This window comes from Rhinoderma darwinii, chromosome 6 (genome assembly GCF_050947455.1).
Source record: "Rhinoderma darwinii isolate aRhiDar2 chromosome 6, aRhiDar2.hap1, whole genome shotgun sequence".
In the NCBI taxonomy this organism is placed as follows: Eukaryota; Metazoa; Chordata; class Amphibia; order Anura; family Rhinodermatidae; genus Rhinoderma; species Rhinoderma darwinii.
The window spans coordinates 121,911,542-121,928,448 of NC_134692.1; the positions used below are offsets into that span (position 1 = coordinate 121,911,542).

Genomic DNA, 16,907 nt, shown 5'->3' on the forward strand with positions numbered 1-16,907 from the left:
CATTACATTTACAATAGCCACTGCCCATTCACACTGCGGTGTCTCTGTTGCATCTATAAATCTCGAGAGATACTCCTGATGTATACCTCCGACGTAAGTCTCTGATCTATGATACTGTATGGGCATATAGTTGCATATGTTGCCCATAGGCTACATTGTAGAACAAAAATATACTGCACGGTATATGTTTTTTTTATTGAATATCTTTGCATTGAATTTACATTTATTTTATAGAGCAAAATAGACGGCAGCGACGCATACCAGCCGGATGGATGACAAAAGGACACCCTTTTGGCATCCATTGGGGGAATAGGGTCTTATGGAAAGGTTTGGCTTATGCGCTGGAAGCTTTCCTGGGGCATACGGAGTGTGAATTCAGCCATACTGCTTGTACCAGTGAAGATCATCTTGATGGAAATGACCATCAGGACTTTTTACCCATTAGTTTGAAGAGTTGTGGCCTGTTATTGGACTTTTAGTCTAAATGTACAGAACGATCAACAGATTCCATTGGCAACCATCTGTACATTTAAAAGCAGGCAGTGCCATGTTGTATCCGTTCTATCTCAAGGTCATCTCAGATATATTCTCTCTTGCAATTTTATGTAAAGCTTTATATATTAGGAGTAGTCATTTTATATATTTTGGGCTCTTGATTACTTCTAATGTTCAAGAAAATAAAACAATATTCATCGCAATCCCTTCTATTATTTTATTTTTTAGCTCGTTCTTATGCACAGTAGTTACCCTCCACTGATGCAAAGCAAATCCTGGACCCTGGCTGCTCCATTCAAAGAACAACGTTATCACCGTAATCCAAGTAACTCCATAGCCAATAACTACTCACCTGCAGCCCGTGACCTGAAGATTGGAGAGATATCAAAGAAGATCCCATCTCCAAGACCGAGCACAGCAAAGATGTCACTTAGACACAGAGTAACGCCGAGTATCCTTTTCATTGTTAGAACATCGGTGAAGATAGTCTTATGTGTATGGATGGGTCCATGCATTCTGCACATGGGGTTACTAGTATCACTGGTATTATTTATGAGCATTTCATTCCAATTTATTTTATCCAGTTAATGAATACTAAGGGGTCTCCAAAATGTAGAAATTGCATTGCTGAAAGTGTGTGATTAAAAATGAGCAACCAATCAAATTTCTTCTTTTATTTTTAAACTCTGGAAAAAGAAAAGCTGAAATCTGATTAGTTGCTATGGCAACATTGACACTTTTTTTTCTTAGAATAGTTTTTATACATGGTGCCCATTGTGTAAATGCAGTCCCGGAGGCAAGTTCCTGGGCACCACTCTATATACTTCTAAGTCTCAGCACATCCATAGACTGTCTTTATGGACTTGCATATACAGTGAAGGAAATAAGTATTTGATCCCTTGCTGATTTTGTAAGTTTGCCCACTGTCAAAGAAATGAACAGTTTAGAATTTTTAGGCTAGGTTAATTTTACCAGTGAGAGATAGATTATATTTTAAAAAAAACAGAAAATCAAAATTATATATATTTATTTGCATTGTGCACAGAGAAATAAGTATTTGATCCCTTTGGCAAACAAGACTTAATACTTGGTGGCAAAACCCTTGTTGGCAAGCACAGCGGTCAGACGTTTTTTGTAGTTGATGATGAGGTTTGCACACATGTTAGATGGCATTTTGGCCCACTCCTCTTTGCAGATCATCTGTAAATCATTAAGATTTCGAGGCTGTCGCTTGGCAAATTGGATCTTCAGCTCCCTCCATAAGTTTTCGATGGGATTAAGGTCTGGAGACTGGCTAGGCTACTCCATGACCTTAATGTGCTTCTTTTTGAGCCACTCCTTTGTTGCCTTGGCTGTATGTTTCAGGTCATTGTCGTGCTGGAAGACCCAGCCACGAACCATTTTTAATGTCCTGGTGGAGGGAAGGAGGTTGTCACTCAGGATTTGACGGTACATGGCTCCATCCATTCTCCCATTGATGCGGTGAAGTAGTCCTGTGCCCTTAGCAGATAAACACCCTCAAAACATAATGTTTCCACCTCCATGCTTGACAGTGGGGACGGTGTTCTTTGGGTCATAGGCAGCATTTCTCTTCCTCCAAACACGGCGAGTTGAGTTAATGCCAAAGAGCTAAATTTTAGTCTTATCTGACCACAGCCCCTTCTCCCTATCACTCTCAGAATCATCCAGATGTTCATTTACAAACTTCAGACGGGCCTGTACATGTGCCTTCTTGAGCAGGGGGACCTTGCGGGCACTGCAGGATTTTAATCCATTACGGCGTAATGTGTTACCAATGGTTTTCTTGGTGACTGTGGTCCCAGCTGCCTTGAGATCATTAACAAGTTCCCCCGTGTAGTTTTCGGCTGAGCTCTCACCTTCCTCAGGATCAAGGATACCCCACGAGGTGAGATTTTGCATGTAGCCCCAGATCGATGTCGATTGACAGTCATTTTGTATGTCTTCCATTTTCTTACTATTGCACCAACAGTTGTCTCCTTCTCACCCAGCATCTTACTTATGGTTTTATAGCCCATTCCAGCCTTGTGCAGGTCTATGATCTTGTCCCTGACATCCTTAGAAAGCTCTTTGGTCTTGCCCATGTTGTAGAGGCTAGAGTCAGACTGATTAATTGAGTCTGTGGACAGGAGTCTTTTATACAGGTGACCATTTAAGACAGCTGTCTTTAATGCACAATGCAAATAAATATATAGAATTTTGACTATGTGATTTTCTGTTTTTTTCTCACTGGTAAAATTAACCTAGCCTAAAAATTCTAGACTGTTCATGTCTTTGACAGTGGGCAAACTTACAAAATCAGCAAGGGATCAAATACTTATTTCCTTCACTGTATAGACAAAACACCTCCATACAGGAAAGTCACCGAAATCTTGGCTTAGAGACAGAATTGTCACACAACCAAAATTACTTCTGAATTATACAGATAGTTCTTGGTATAAAGTGCTCAAACAATTGTGTCAGAGTACCCACATAAATGCAATACAGTGCCAAAATAGTAGTAGAAGTAGCAGCAGAGCCAACTACAAAAATGCAGGAAAAAGCAACAGCGCCCCTAAAGGGTAGAAACTTTCTGAAAAGGGCACAGTGAAATGAGAGTAGAAATGTGCTAGCCTGATGGAGTTGTACTGTATTGTAGGCATAGCTTTAATTTTTGTCATATAATGAATATTCAGCCAGTGTCCGAACACCCGTAGTTTGTGACGCACTGCTGGAGTTGGAAGGCTTCTAGCACAGAATAAACTACACCTTTCTGGCGCATAAAATGTGACCTCTAAATGTATCATAAAGCTTTATACTTTTTACTGAGTCTCATTAAAAGCAGTGCATTTCGGGGTGTTAGATAGCCCTTTCTTAAGCTACAGTGACAGCTGTAGACGCCTTCCAACACCAGCGAATTTCTTCTGTATCCCAAAATAATAATGTCCAAATCAATAGACCATACACTGCCCATAGGTGCATAGACCCTGTATGACTGAACATGTCGTTTGTTGCCGCATGGTGCCTCCACAAGGCACCATACTCAACCATAGAGGCAGTGCCCTAACGTGACATGTGTTGGAGCATACTACAATTTATTTACTCATGGAACAAGGAATCCATGAAAAAAAAATCTTGTATAAAATCAAAGGCACACAGAGATGAAGTTTGAGCCCATAGCAGTCGTATGGGTGTCGCATTACTGATCGGTACAACACGGACCCGTAAAACGGGCGTGTGTATGAGCCCTTATTCCAATCCTAACATTGTGCATTTTGAATTTGAGATGCTCTCCTTGCCCCAGCATGTACTAAGGCCTCATGCCTATGGAATCCATAATTACGGATGAAATTGTGGATCCATTCTTTTCTATAGGCCACGGACACCTTTCTGCCTATTTACGGACGTGTGTCCGTGCCGTAGAAAAGATCAGCAAAACATAGAACATTTCCTATTCTTGTCTACAATTGTCTATGGGCGCTACCGCAATTACGGATGGCTACGGAAGTGAATCCGTATTTGCGGACCGTAAAAACCCTTATGGTCGTGTGCATGAGGCCTAACATTTAGTTCTGAGTAGACTATTATATGTCATGGAAGGAGTTAACTATGTCTTTTCGGGGTGTTCTCTGCAGAGATATAATACATCATCTGGTAGCAAAGTGAATTAATGTTTTATAAGTATTGCCTCAAATACATTCTTGCTGATCTGAAGGAAACAAAAAGTCTGCCTTGAGCCAAAATCTTTCTTAGACACCTCCATCTTCAGTAATCGCTTACAAAACATGTTCTCCTGAGACTTGTTTAATTTTTTTTCTCCATAACATGTACTGCAAATCCAATCCACACCATTGCTTTTAAATCTGTTTTATGTGTCGCTTTTTTACTTTTTTTTTTTTTTTTTAATAATAAAGCATTTTGTAAGGGAAAAAAGTGTATTTTTTTTTTTTTTTTAACTTTTAGCTTTTTTTTACTAGTCCCACTAGGGGACTTAACTATGTGATCATCCGATCGCTTTTATAATACACTGCAATACTTTTGTATTGCAGTGTATTACTGCCTGTCCGTGCAAAACGGACTGGCATCTGCTAGGCCATGCCACTGGCATGGCCTAGCAGGCATAACTAGTGGCAGACCTGGGGCCTTTATTAGGCCCCCCCGGCTGCCATAGAAACCGTCCACACCTTGCGATCTCACGGAGGGTGCTGGTGGTGTGAGAGAGGGAGCTCCCTCCCTCTCTCCAAAACCACTCAGATGCGGCGCTCGCTATTGAGCGCGCCATCTGAGGGGTTAAAAGAGCGAGATCGATACTGATATCGATCTCGCCCGTTAGATCAGGGCTGCTTCCTGCTCTCAGCTGCCTCTTGTAGCTGAGAACAGGAAGATTTAACGGCTCCCTACTCTATTTATTCCGATGCGGTGCCATAAAAAGGCTCCGTACATTGCATACCTTGCCATAACATCCGGTACCCGCACACAGCCGGGGCAGCTGATTGGTGCAGGGTAGATAGGTCATCAGTTGTCCGGTAGTGGACAACCCCTTTAATTTGATAACATCGACAACATATAAAAATAGAGTGAAACCTTAGGGCTAGTTCACACTGAGTTTTTTGGCGCTTTTTTGACACGGAAACCGCCCAAAAAAATGACAAAAATTATTTGCATTTTTTTTCCCGCAAGACAAAAAAAAGAAGCGACATGATCTTCGTCTCTGACCTCCCATTGAAATCAATAGGAGGCAGAGAAAGTGTTTTTCGCTGCATTTTTTCCCCCGCAGCGCTCAACGACCGCGGCAGAAAGTGGTGGCAGGGCAAAATCTGCCTCAAAATTTCTTCAGGAATTTTGAGGCAGATTTTTCTGCCTTCAAAAAACTCAGTGTGAACATGCCCTTAGTGGGGTGATCCTCTTAACGAAGACACAGAGTTTTAGGGATTGCAAAATCTGACAAAATCCGGTCCAGATGGTGGGTGGTCTTCTCAAATAAGTGTTTTTTTTTGAGAGGTTTCACAGTAAAAATGTTTAGGATGATAACATATCCAGCGTAAGCTGCTATGACTCATATCATCTATGGCTGTTCTCATACATATACCATTGTACGAACAAGCTGCCGCTTTCCTTAACTAATAGATTCAGCTTCAAAGGATGTTTCATGCATCCCGAAAAAGCCCAAACTGTCTCCCAGGAGCAAATATAACACTGATAGGTAATAGAGCTTCTCACTCAGAGAAATCCTGAAGACTTATAGAGGCATCTTTTCATTTCTTGTGAGATAATTTCTGGAAAATACCTAAAATCTTGTTTATTGTAATATCGCAAAATGTTTTCCGATGTAAACTTATAGAAGTATAAAGAGTATAAATATGAGATTTAACTTGTATTACCATTGTCCTATTCCGTGCCGAAAAATAAATCATTGTTATTATGCAGATGGATAATAGCCAGGCATACTGCTTTAGAACCGCTGTCTGTAGATGAGAACATACCGCAGACCGAGACCTCGACCTATCCAGAGAGCAGGCCTATTACTCCAGAGGAACAATTACAGATTATGTTGCAGCAAGAATCCGATATAGATAAACAACAGGATAAACCCACTCAAAGAGACTTAGAGGTGAGTGTTTATGAAATGCCGTATTATTAAAGGGATAGTACACAAGGACCTTCTGTACAACCTCGCCACCAAATACTGGCTCTTAGCTTAATTTCTCAATAGCTTTTTATCATACCTTTATTGACTAGTTATTCGAGTGACAGATGAAGTCCTTTTACTTTGTTCGAATCATACGAGATTTAAGAACACATTTGCCCCTAATTCAAGGCTTTCGTGAATCGGTAGTTAAAGGCAACTTGTCACTAAGAAGGACATTCATTACCTATGGCCTTTGAATGTGAAACGTGAAGGCACTTGCTGTGTACAAACGGCCAATTAGGATGACACCACTGAGTATACGCTTTAACCCTCTGCCTGCCTTATTATCCACTGAGCAGAGCTGATAGGGCCCACATGTCCCTGTCCAATGTGCTGAAACAGGAAGAGTCTGGATGGCAGGAGATGTTACATGTAAGTTTCTCCAGTGAAATAGTGGTTTTCCATTAATATATCTGGATAAGAGACTATTTAGTGAAAACAGTTAGTGCCCACTAGTCCAACACTATAAGATCCCATCTTCTAGAGAGAGTGATACGGGAAGTTTGCTCCCCTCTACAACACCCCCCCCCTTTTACACTCACCTAAAAGTCAAACAAAAGGTAACCTGTCTGTTAATGACAACCATATACACCGAGTTCCAAATTATTATGCAAATGTTATTTTTCGCTGATTTTCCTAAATAGTCGATGCAAATGACAGTCAGTATAATCTTCAAGCCATCAACCTTTGGAGTATAATGCAAATTTTATTGAACAAATCTAATGATAACAGATTTTTTTTAGAAGTAAAAAACTCAAAATGCACTGTTTCAAATTATTATTCACAACAGAGATCAAAACATTTTAAACATTGTAAAGAGAACTAAAATGGTAATTTATTGAATTTGCAGCATCAGGAGTTCATATTTACAGAAATCAAAAGCTCTTTCAATCCAAAAAAACTTAACAGGCCAAGTTACATGTTAACATAGGACCCCTTCTTTGATATCACCTTCACAATTTTTGCATCCATTGAATTTGTGAGTATTTGGACAGTTTCTGCTTGAATATCTTTGCAGGATGTCAGAATAGCCTCCCAGTGCTTCTGTTTTGATGTGAACTGCCTCCCAACCTCATAGATATTTTGCTTGAGGATGCTCCAAAGGTTCTCAATAGGTTTGGGGTCAGGGGAACATGGGGGCCACACCATGAGTTTCTCTCCTTTTATGCCCATAGCAGCCAATGACACAGAGGTATTCTTTGCAGCATGAGATGGTGCATTGTCATGCATGAAGTTAATTTTGCTACGGAAGGCACAGTTCTTCTTTATGTACCATGGAAGAAAGTGGTCAGTCATATACTGTACGTACTTTGCAGAGGTCATTTTCACACCGCCAGGGACCCTAAAGGGGCCTACCAGCTCTCTCCCCATGATTCCAGCCCAAAACATGACTCCGCCACCTTCTTTCTGATGTCGCAGCCTTGTTGGGACATGGTGGCCATTCAACAACCATCCACTACTCCATCCATCTGGACCATCCAGGGTTGCACGGCACTAATCAGTAAACAACACGGTTTCAAAATTTGTCTTCATGTATTTCTGAGCCCACTGCAACCATTTCTGCTTGTGAGCATTGTTTAGGGGTGGCCGAATAATAGCTTTATGCACACTTGCAAACCTCTGGCGGATCCTACACCTTTAGGTTTGCGGGACTCCAGAGGCACCAGCGGCTTCAAATACCTGTTTGCTGCTTTGCAATGGCATTTTAGCAGCTGCTCTCCTAATCCTATTAATTTGTCTGGCAGAAACCTTCCTCATTATGCCTTTATCTGAATGAACCCGTCTGTGCTCTGAATCAGCCACAAATCTTTTCACAGTACGATGATCACGCTTACGTTTTCTTGAAATATCCAATGTTTTCATACCTTGTCCAAGGTATTGCACTATTTCACACTTTTCGGCAGCAGAGAGATCCTTTTTCTTTCCCATATTGCTTGAAACCTGTGGCCTGCTTAATAATGTGGAACGTCCTTCTTAAGTAGTTTTCCTTTGATTGGGCACACCTGGCAAACTAATTATCACAGGTGTCTGAGATTGATTACAATGATCCAAAGAGCCCTAAGACACAATACCATCCTTGAGTTTCATTGAAAAACTAATAATTAAATGTTTATGACACTTAAATCCAATGTGCATAATAATTTGGAACACGGTGTATACAGATGTAGCAGAGCTTACTTTGTAACTGCAACAAGTTTTTCTTTGCTACATCTGTGTAGTAAAAGTCAACATACCTTGACGGAGTAGGGAATAGCAACTCGTTGATAGGGAAACACAACTGCTGCTACTCCTGGGGGGGGACCCTCTCTTTAATGGCTGCGCCATTGCAAAATAACCTTGTACCAGTGGACCACAGTTTGTGGCCATAGCAGTGAATGAAATAAGGGCTGATTTGGAATATAATGTCTCAATTCATGCGTATTACATGAAGTCTTACAAGAAATTTCCTTTGTGCTTAAGCCTTATAAATCCAGCCAGCCATATTTTCAAGTTTTAGCCATGTGCCAATTCAACAGCTAATTCTTCTAAAGCTTCTATTCCTCTGCCAATCTATATTCATTTGTTCTTGTTTTTCTCAGAACATATCGGGCTTCGATATTGTATAATAAAATAAGGGCTATACTTAACTCTGATGGAGTGGGACAGGCATTGAGGGGGAAACTCTGCAGGACATTTTAAAACGTTCTTGAGGAAATAGGAGTGGGCCACCAGGACGTTTAGAGTCTATGGGCAGTCAGCAACTGGTTAAAGTAATTAATTCTTAAAGACAACCTCCTAATTAAAAAAAGCTAGCCGGGCATTCTGCTGATCACCCTATATTTGGCTTCTCCAGCCGCCGGCGATGCTGTTAATGCGAGGGGGGGGGGGGGAGAAACGTCTGGCTGCTGCAGGGGAAATGTAGCATTACATTCCCGCCATTCAAATGAATGCCAACCATGTAATGCATGGATAGACTAGGTCTGCCATAGGGGCTCTCCGTTCTGGCTAGTCCCAAGCAGGGGACCTTCTCTATGAAGTCCATGTGCCCTAGTAGGACATATAGACAGGGGTTCTAGTTGTGAGATTATTGATAGGAAGAGTGGGATTATTGATAGGAAGCAGTGATCCCTAATTAAAAGTTTCTGATACATTCACATACATGTTGACTTCCCTTTATCCCCGGTACGTGACATAATTTCCACTAAGTGTTATGAGTCAAAGAAATCTTACAGAAAGTGAATCAGAAGTTTACTGAAAAAGAAACTTTGTCTAATCACGGGGTCCTCACTAGAGATAAATCGTCATGATTATAACTGTGCTTAACTAGAAGGGAATTTACATAATGAGAACAGCTCTTCATTTGGGGAAGCTCGATACACATCACAACAAGCCAATACGATTAGATTTATATGCACGAATTAGTCTGCTGAATCTTTTGATCATTGAACAATTTGCATACCAAAAATATCATTCCCTGCTCAAGATTTAAAGTTTATATTCTACCCTATTAATGTTTCATAACTGTATGATAAAAGTGGGGAATTATAGATTTCACATGGCTTGTCACTAAGCTTTACAATACGGCGGAGTATAAAATCTGCATGCTTCTGGAAAAACTCATCAAATTTGCTGTTCAGGAGTATTGAAAAAACGTTTTGATAACCCGGTGGTAGAAGTATTGGCTGCCACCCATGATTGCCAAACATCCAAATTGCCCTTATATTCAACATGCTGAATATACTTTGAAAACATTTAAAAAAAAATTCAAAGAGGGCAACTCATGGACAATTATTAGAGCAAACTGCCCATTAAGTATTGTAACCATTTTTAAGCTGTTGTTAGCTGAAATGGACACTAACTTTTTAAACAACTGATGCTAATCTAATAGTATACCTATTGTAATTTACTTACTGTTAAAATGTAGTTGTTTTATCCATGCAAATTCCGTGTGAAGTTAATGCCACTAGGTGTCTCCCATCCTGTAATTTGCTGTCCACCCCCTGTTGTCAAGCATTGGGCGACCCTAGTTACAAAGCAGAAGAGACGGCTACAGAAGGTGGGGGTTGTCTCTCTTTACTTCCTGGCTATAACTTTCTATGGAAAGGGGAGGGGGGAGCAGAAGGAGGGAGCAGAGAGAGAGTATGACTCAACGACACGAGCGGCATGTCAGTCTATGGAGGGGAAGGGTGTCTATGGAGAGCAGAGTGAAACACACAGACGTGATGGGAAGATTTTGTATCTCACCCCACTGCTGGATTCTCAGCTATACTGCTCATTACAGTTGTATAATGTCCTCCATGCTGCAGCTTGGATATATATATATATATATATATATATATATATATATGTGTGATAGATAGAGATAGGAGAGCAGTATTCTCTGCCCACTATCTCAGAGAAAAACTGAGAATTAGAGATGGAGCCTGCAGAAGGGAAAACTGCTAAATAATGCCATATACAAGTCATATAATGGCCAGAAATAGTGTTTATTCCTCATGTACACATATGATATATTATTCTGAAAAGTCACCTGAAAAGGTAGGTACACTCTAACTACTGACAAAGCCCATAGTAGGTACAGTACTGCAATATTCAGTGATGTGGGAAATCTATTTTGTATTTTTTAAATCTATTCCCATCAGGAGCCAGCGGTAAGCTTCTTTAAAAGGGTTGTCTTATTAGAACAATCCTTTTTTTTTTTTAAATATAAGCCGGCCCATTGATCAGCTGATTATAGCAGATCCCGGGTTCAGGGACTCCTGGCGATAACAACTGATCGCTGAGAGTTTCTGACCATATCTGTCCAAATGTAATATTACATGGCGGCCAGTCAAATGAATGGCAGAAACTTTAATACATGGATGCCCAGGCCCGCCAGAGCGGGTGCTGCTCTTTATTAGCAGCTCTCTTCTCTGGCTCATTGGACGGCTCCCAAGGAGTTAACCCTCCTCTATCTTTCTAATAGGGCACATGGAAAATAATTGTAAAAATGATTCCTCAAAATCTTCCTTAAAATCCCTTTAAGATGAAAAGTCCATTGTACCTAAGCTATATAAAATTCATTTTTGTATACAATAAGGCCACTAAAATGAAAATAGGACTCAAAAGGTGCTTGCTTATGTTGGCCACAGACAGAGAGCTCAGTCCACGTGTCATGTGAAAGTCATAATTTTTTGGGATATGATGGTCCAGGAATAGAAGAAATATTCAATATGCCCATTATGCCCAAAAAGTCTGTCCAGCAAAAGGGAATTCTGAGAAATCACTTCTGCCTATAGAATAACGCAGCTAAGAGAATGGTCATACTCAGCAGACATGTGGCAAGTACTTCCTGGGTAAGGTGATGAAAACTTCTGTCCTGTGAAAAGGCAGAATTATTTTAAATTAAGTAGCAAAGTAACTTCATGTGAATGGGAATTAACTGCACTGCCAGACCACGTTCATGGACGAGAGTGGCGCTGTTTTTGTAAAAAAAAAAAAAAAAATGCAGACTTTTTTTCTCATCCTGGACAATCCCTTCAACAGGGGAAAATGTGTCATAAAATCTATTACACTTATATAAAAATGGAAAGAGGGTCTTGTGTTTGCTTACTATATGCTACTTTTATTAAATAATTCTGCCATGTCATGGTAAAGGTTGGTAAAGATTCTCAATGCCTTTCCTAGGAAGTACAATGTCCCCAACTCTGTTTCTTTCTTGGCAGAAGGTATTTCTTACAATTCACTTCTGCTGGGCATACTTCTTTCTTTTGTGCCAATCTCTAGCATAGGCGGTGGGAATTACATGTGAGCAGGCCAATCAGATATAAGTTGCTGCTAGTCAAAAACGGAGCAGCATGTAAGAATGGAAGATGTAAATGTAGTACTGTGGCTGCGACTATAATGGGGACATGGCATAGTAATGGGGGCACTGTGGCTGCCTCTGCTATGAGGGCACTGTGGCACATAAAAAAAATGACACTCCCTATTTCCCATCTACAAATGTTGGGAGGTACGAACCCACTACTCTCTGCATTCCCAGCAGATTTAGATCCCCATGTACATACTGTATATTTATCTCCAGGACTGAATGGCATTAGGGGAACACAGGGAATCCTTTGTTTTAATGTATTTTCGGTCGAAGATTTTTAGCCTCCCCTTATGAGATCTTATCACATTTTTAGAACTTAATATTTACATTTATTAAGCTCTGCTTTTATATAAAGGGATCGTTACAGGGAACGAGAAGTTAAAAACGATGGTACCTATACAAAATAGTAGTATATCCAAGCAAACTACATCACATTCTTATATAAATGATTTATATTTCAATAACATTTCATACATTGATCCCTTATTTTGTATAATATACACATGGACCGAAGAATTTAAGTTTGGTGTTCCTAATATCCACTTGGTCATAGTTCTGGTTGCAGAGAATATTATCACTTGGTGATCCACATGAAGTATTTAACTAATAACTTTTATTCCAGATTATAAATTGGCTCATAAATCAAAGCTACATCGTGCTTCTCTAGGGTTAATAAGATACAAAATGACAGATGCTTTGGAAAATGCTCTTCTTTCATACACATCCTATGATTGTCTTTCCTTATGCTACATGCTAAACAACAATCTTGGTATTTGTTTCAGAGGTATTCCTACTACATACACCATGGGATTCAGACGGAAATGCTGGCACCCCAGGAGAAGGAGCAGATGGACAGAATCTTAACAAGTGTTCCTAGCCAGCTCCTAAAAAACCCGGCTCTAGAGAAATTGCTTCAAGAAATAAAAGAAGAGATTGGAAATGATTACTACATGAGCCTTAGGAAAAGTATTGGTAAGAATTAATTCTTCATTGTTAGTCCCCTTATAAAAGGAATCAAATAAAATCATTTAGTGTTTATGTAAAAATGCCTTAGGGTCCTATTAGACGGCCCGACGTGGGCCGTGTAAACGAGCGCCGATCAACGAGACAGTTCGGCGCTCGTTTGCTCCTACAGAGCATTGATTGCTTATATATAGGGATGAGCGATCGTTACTCTGATCGCTCATCCCAATGCATTTCCATCATGTCGGCTGCACAGGGAGATGTGCTGCCGACAACGGTAATATTTATTGCCGCATAAATAATACAATCAGCCGATGAACGAGCATTTGCTCATTCATCGGCTGATCATTGCCCTGATTGCACAGGGCAATGATTGGGAACGAGTGTTTATATGAACGATCGTTTGCCCGATCATTGGCCCGCGTAATAGGGTCTTTAGTTAAGTCCTATTTTTTCTCGCATATATATAATCTACATGACACAGATCATTTGAAAGAAGATTTTTTTCGTTGAAACAGAAATGCTTAGTTCATAATTTGTCAAACGTGTGTAGGCATACAGGGATAGGACTCCAGTTATCCCGTTATTGCATATTACTTTAGGCAAATACTTTTAGGGCATATTGATGTAATAGAAGAGGGTCACAAACTTGGGCCTCCCCAATTAACAAAAACGGAGAGCTAGTGCAAAGAGAGGATTTCCCCTCAGCAGGAACCTTCTTGTCTGCGCATGACATTATTGCTGTGAGGCCTTACAAACGGTTAGGGGTTGTCCAAAAGGGACAATCACGTTAAACAAAATGTAAAATTAGATAATAGGAACCTAAGAAACCACATACATTCTTTTTTCAATCTTATATCCAACATACATATGACCCGTGTGTAAAAGTAACTTACAATATATAATAATCTTAATAACTGCTTGCACCACCTCTAGCAGGAATCATTGCAACTAGATATTTGTTTAATATTCTACTCGCAAATACTTTTCATATCACAGTATGGCGCTTAGCAGAATTACCCACTGTGGAAAGCCGCTCTCATATGCGGTCACCACCTCTTTATAGCTGTCCATACCAGACGATGCAGCATCATCAGCTCCTACGATGGCGTGTACGCAGATTTTAATTCATCACAGATAGAGTACAGACTGGTACAAGGTTTCATTAAATGTATTTATATACTGGTCCACAATTAATATTCTGCCGCTGTTGTTTGCCCATGAACTTTCCTGACAAACCAAGACTGACAATTCTGATTGATGAATCAATTACTAGAAATTATTAAACATGTAATATTGCTGCAGATCAGGCTCTTCTGTGATCTCCGCAAACTGAACTCAAGAAATTGAATAAAGCATATTACAATCTCAAGGACTATTAAAAATTCATGACCTTCAAGTCAATAGCTCGTCTGACCTATTTACTGCTGCTCAAGCTTAAATAGCAAGAAAAGTTAAACACCGATCTATCAAGTCAATTAATTTCTTCCAAATTTAAATCAAGTAGTGGTTAGGTTTGAAATCACAAATTCTAATGGACTTCGCTTCCAAAGTGTGATGGCTTTTAACACATGCTTCACTGTTCTCCTGGAAAAAGTGAGTCCTCTTAGACTCCAGAAGTCCATGTATTTTTCCTGCTGAGTCTATTTTATATAAGGAGTGTATATATACGAGGTCAGAAGAAGCGCCTCTGAGCGCGAAACAGTCTGTAGCCCTAACTGTCTGTTCGAGCTCCCTCCGTAGCCCTTGTTTGATGCCGAAATAAAGGATTTTTCACTACATCTGGGTGAGTGGCACTTGTTTTTCTCCTCTATCCTTGTTATGCTTGACTTTGAAAAAATTGTTGAATTTCCAGCACAGTAGTGCCCACTCCTTATCCCCATGACGTTATATAAGGAGTAGTCTCGAAGTGCGGTCTCTCAGAGGAGTGGAGCCAAGCGATGGATCAGTGAGTGAGTGGCCACCCCGTATAAGTAATGGGGTCTGAAGGTTGCTGGGGTCTGCTCTGAAGGGCACTGGGATCTGAAGGTTGCTGGGGTCTGCTCTGAAGGGCGCTAGGATCTGAAGGTTGCTGGGGTCTGCTCTGAAGGGCGTTGGGATCTGAAGGTTGCTGGGGTCTGCTCTGAAGGGTCCTGGGATTTGAAGGTTGCTGGGGTCTGCTCTGCAGGGCGCTGGGATCTGAATGGTGCTGGGGTCTGCTCTGAAGGGCACTGGGATCTGAATGGTGCTGGGGTCTGCTCTGAAGGGCACTGGGATCTGAAGGGTGCTGGGGTCTGCTCTGAAGTGTGCTGGGGTCTGCTCTGAAGGGTGCTGGGATCTGAAGGGTGCTGGGGTCTGAAGAATGCTGGGGTCTGCTCATTTATAACGGTTGCAGTGAACTATATATGAAGAGATGGGGCATATGTAAAAAAATTAGATGCACTACAATTTGTACACCCTCGCCAAATTTTCTACGTTGTCATTTTTCTCAAAAGGAGCAAAGTATGTTTTATCTTTCATCATTTAGAAGTGTGCCAATCCTTTTTTAAATGGTTACTTTGTGTATTAACACTATGCTGGCAAATTTATTAAAAGTGCACAATTTTTGGCATTAGAAGTGGACGTCACATGTTCCTAATATGTAACATTCTCAGGAGGGAAGCAGGGATAGAAAAGAATCAATGATTAACCTCAAGGGGTCCTTCAGAAGTGTAAGTAATCAATTCTATACGGCATGGTCAGGATATAGCCATAGGCATCAATAATCTTATAGCTATATTCCTATATTATTGTTAGTGTGTATCTGATGCTCTACCTGTCATCACATGACCTGAAGGCAAAAAGACAAATATGATTTGAGTAAAGAAACAAAAAATATACTAGAACACAAAGTTCTAAAATGTAACTTTTAATATATTATTTAACATCATCTGATGCGACAAAAACAGATAACACAACCTGTGATATGATAATTGCCCAGGAAAATATAATAAAAGATGTTACACTAAAAGGATCCTATGAGTTATATTAAAAAAATAAACTCCTATGATACTAGTAAACACCATCACAATCTCAAGGGGTCCAGCTTTATATAGAATTTTAACCCTGTATAAAGCAGTAAACCTGTCCTGATAAGGGGGAATCCATCAGGGACCAGGTGGGTGGCCTGGTCCTGCTGGCCGCCAGTGTCTTCTGTGTGTGTCCCCTCCTGCTCGCGGCCGTATGGTTCCTAGTGCAATTCAAAAACTCCTCTGTCAATCCCTGTTTGCTCCTGGACTATTTAAAGCACCTCCACTATTCGTCTGGTGCCTAAGCAACTTTGGGTCAACCAAGCGGTTTCCTTCAAAACTTCCTGTTTGCATTTTATTCCAGTCTGAACTTGCTTGCTATCTGTTATCAGCCTGTATCCAGTTATCTATTACCAGCCTGTATCCAGCTATTCGCTACCATCCTGTATCCAGCTATTCGCTACCAGCCTGTATCCAGCTATGCGCTATCAGCCTGTATCCAGCTATACGCTATCAGCCTGTATCCAACTATCCGCTACCAGCCTATAAACAGCTATGCGCTACCAGCTTGTATCCAGCTATCCGTTATCAGCCTGTATCCAGCTATCCGCTACCAGCCTGTATCCAGCATTGCGCTACCAGCCTGTATCCAGCGATCCACTACAGTCTGCATCCCGCTGTTTACTGCTTGTCTGTACCCAACTATCTGTGACGAGCATGAAGCTTCCTGCCTTTTACGAACTGTGTCGTCTGATCCGCCAAGGTACCATCTGCCAGTGCATGTACCCTTGGTGTGCTATACCTAGTATCCTGGTCCAGCCGCTACTCTCACCGAAACCACCCCAAGACCTGCTAGCCTCCCCATAGCGAAGCCCAGATCCCCATATGGGGGTTAAAGGGTGAATACTGGGGAGACTGCTTAGAGAACGCCCTTAGAGGTGGCCCT

At 40.8% G+C, this 16,907-nt stretch overlaps 1 protein-coding gene across 1 annotated transcript in view; it reads left to right on the forward strand.

Annotated features, from left to right (window-relative positions):
* The window catches only part of DNAH3 (dynein axonemal heavy chain 3), a 359,079-nt gene that overhangs the window by 68,594 nt on the left and 273,578 nt on the right, over positions 1-16,907 (forward strand). The window contains exons 3-6 of the mRNA XM_075830244.1: positions 724-946; positions 5,620-5,695; positions 5,920-6,103; positions 12,794-12,983. Coding sequence (XP_075686359.1) covers positions 724-946; positions 5,620-5,695; positions 5,920-6,103; positions 12,794-12,983 — 673 coding nt within the window. The remainder of the gene's footprint in view (positions 1-723; positions 947-5,619; positions 5,696-5,919; positions 6,104-12,793; positions 12,984-16,907) is intronic.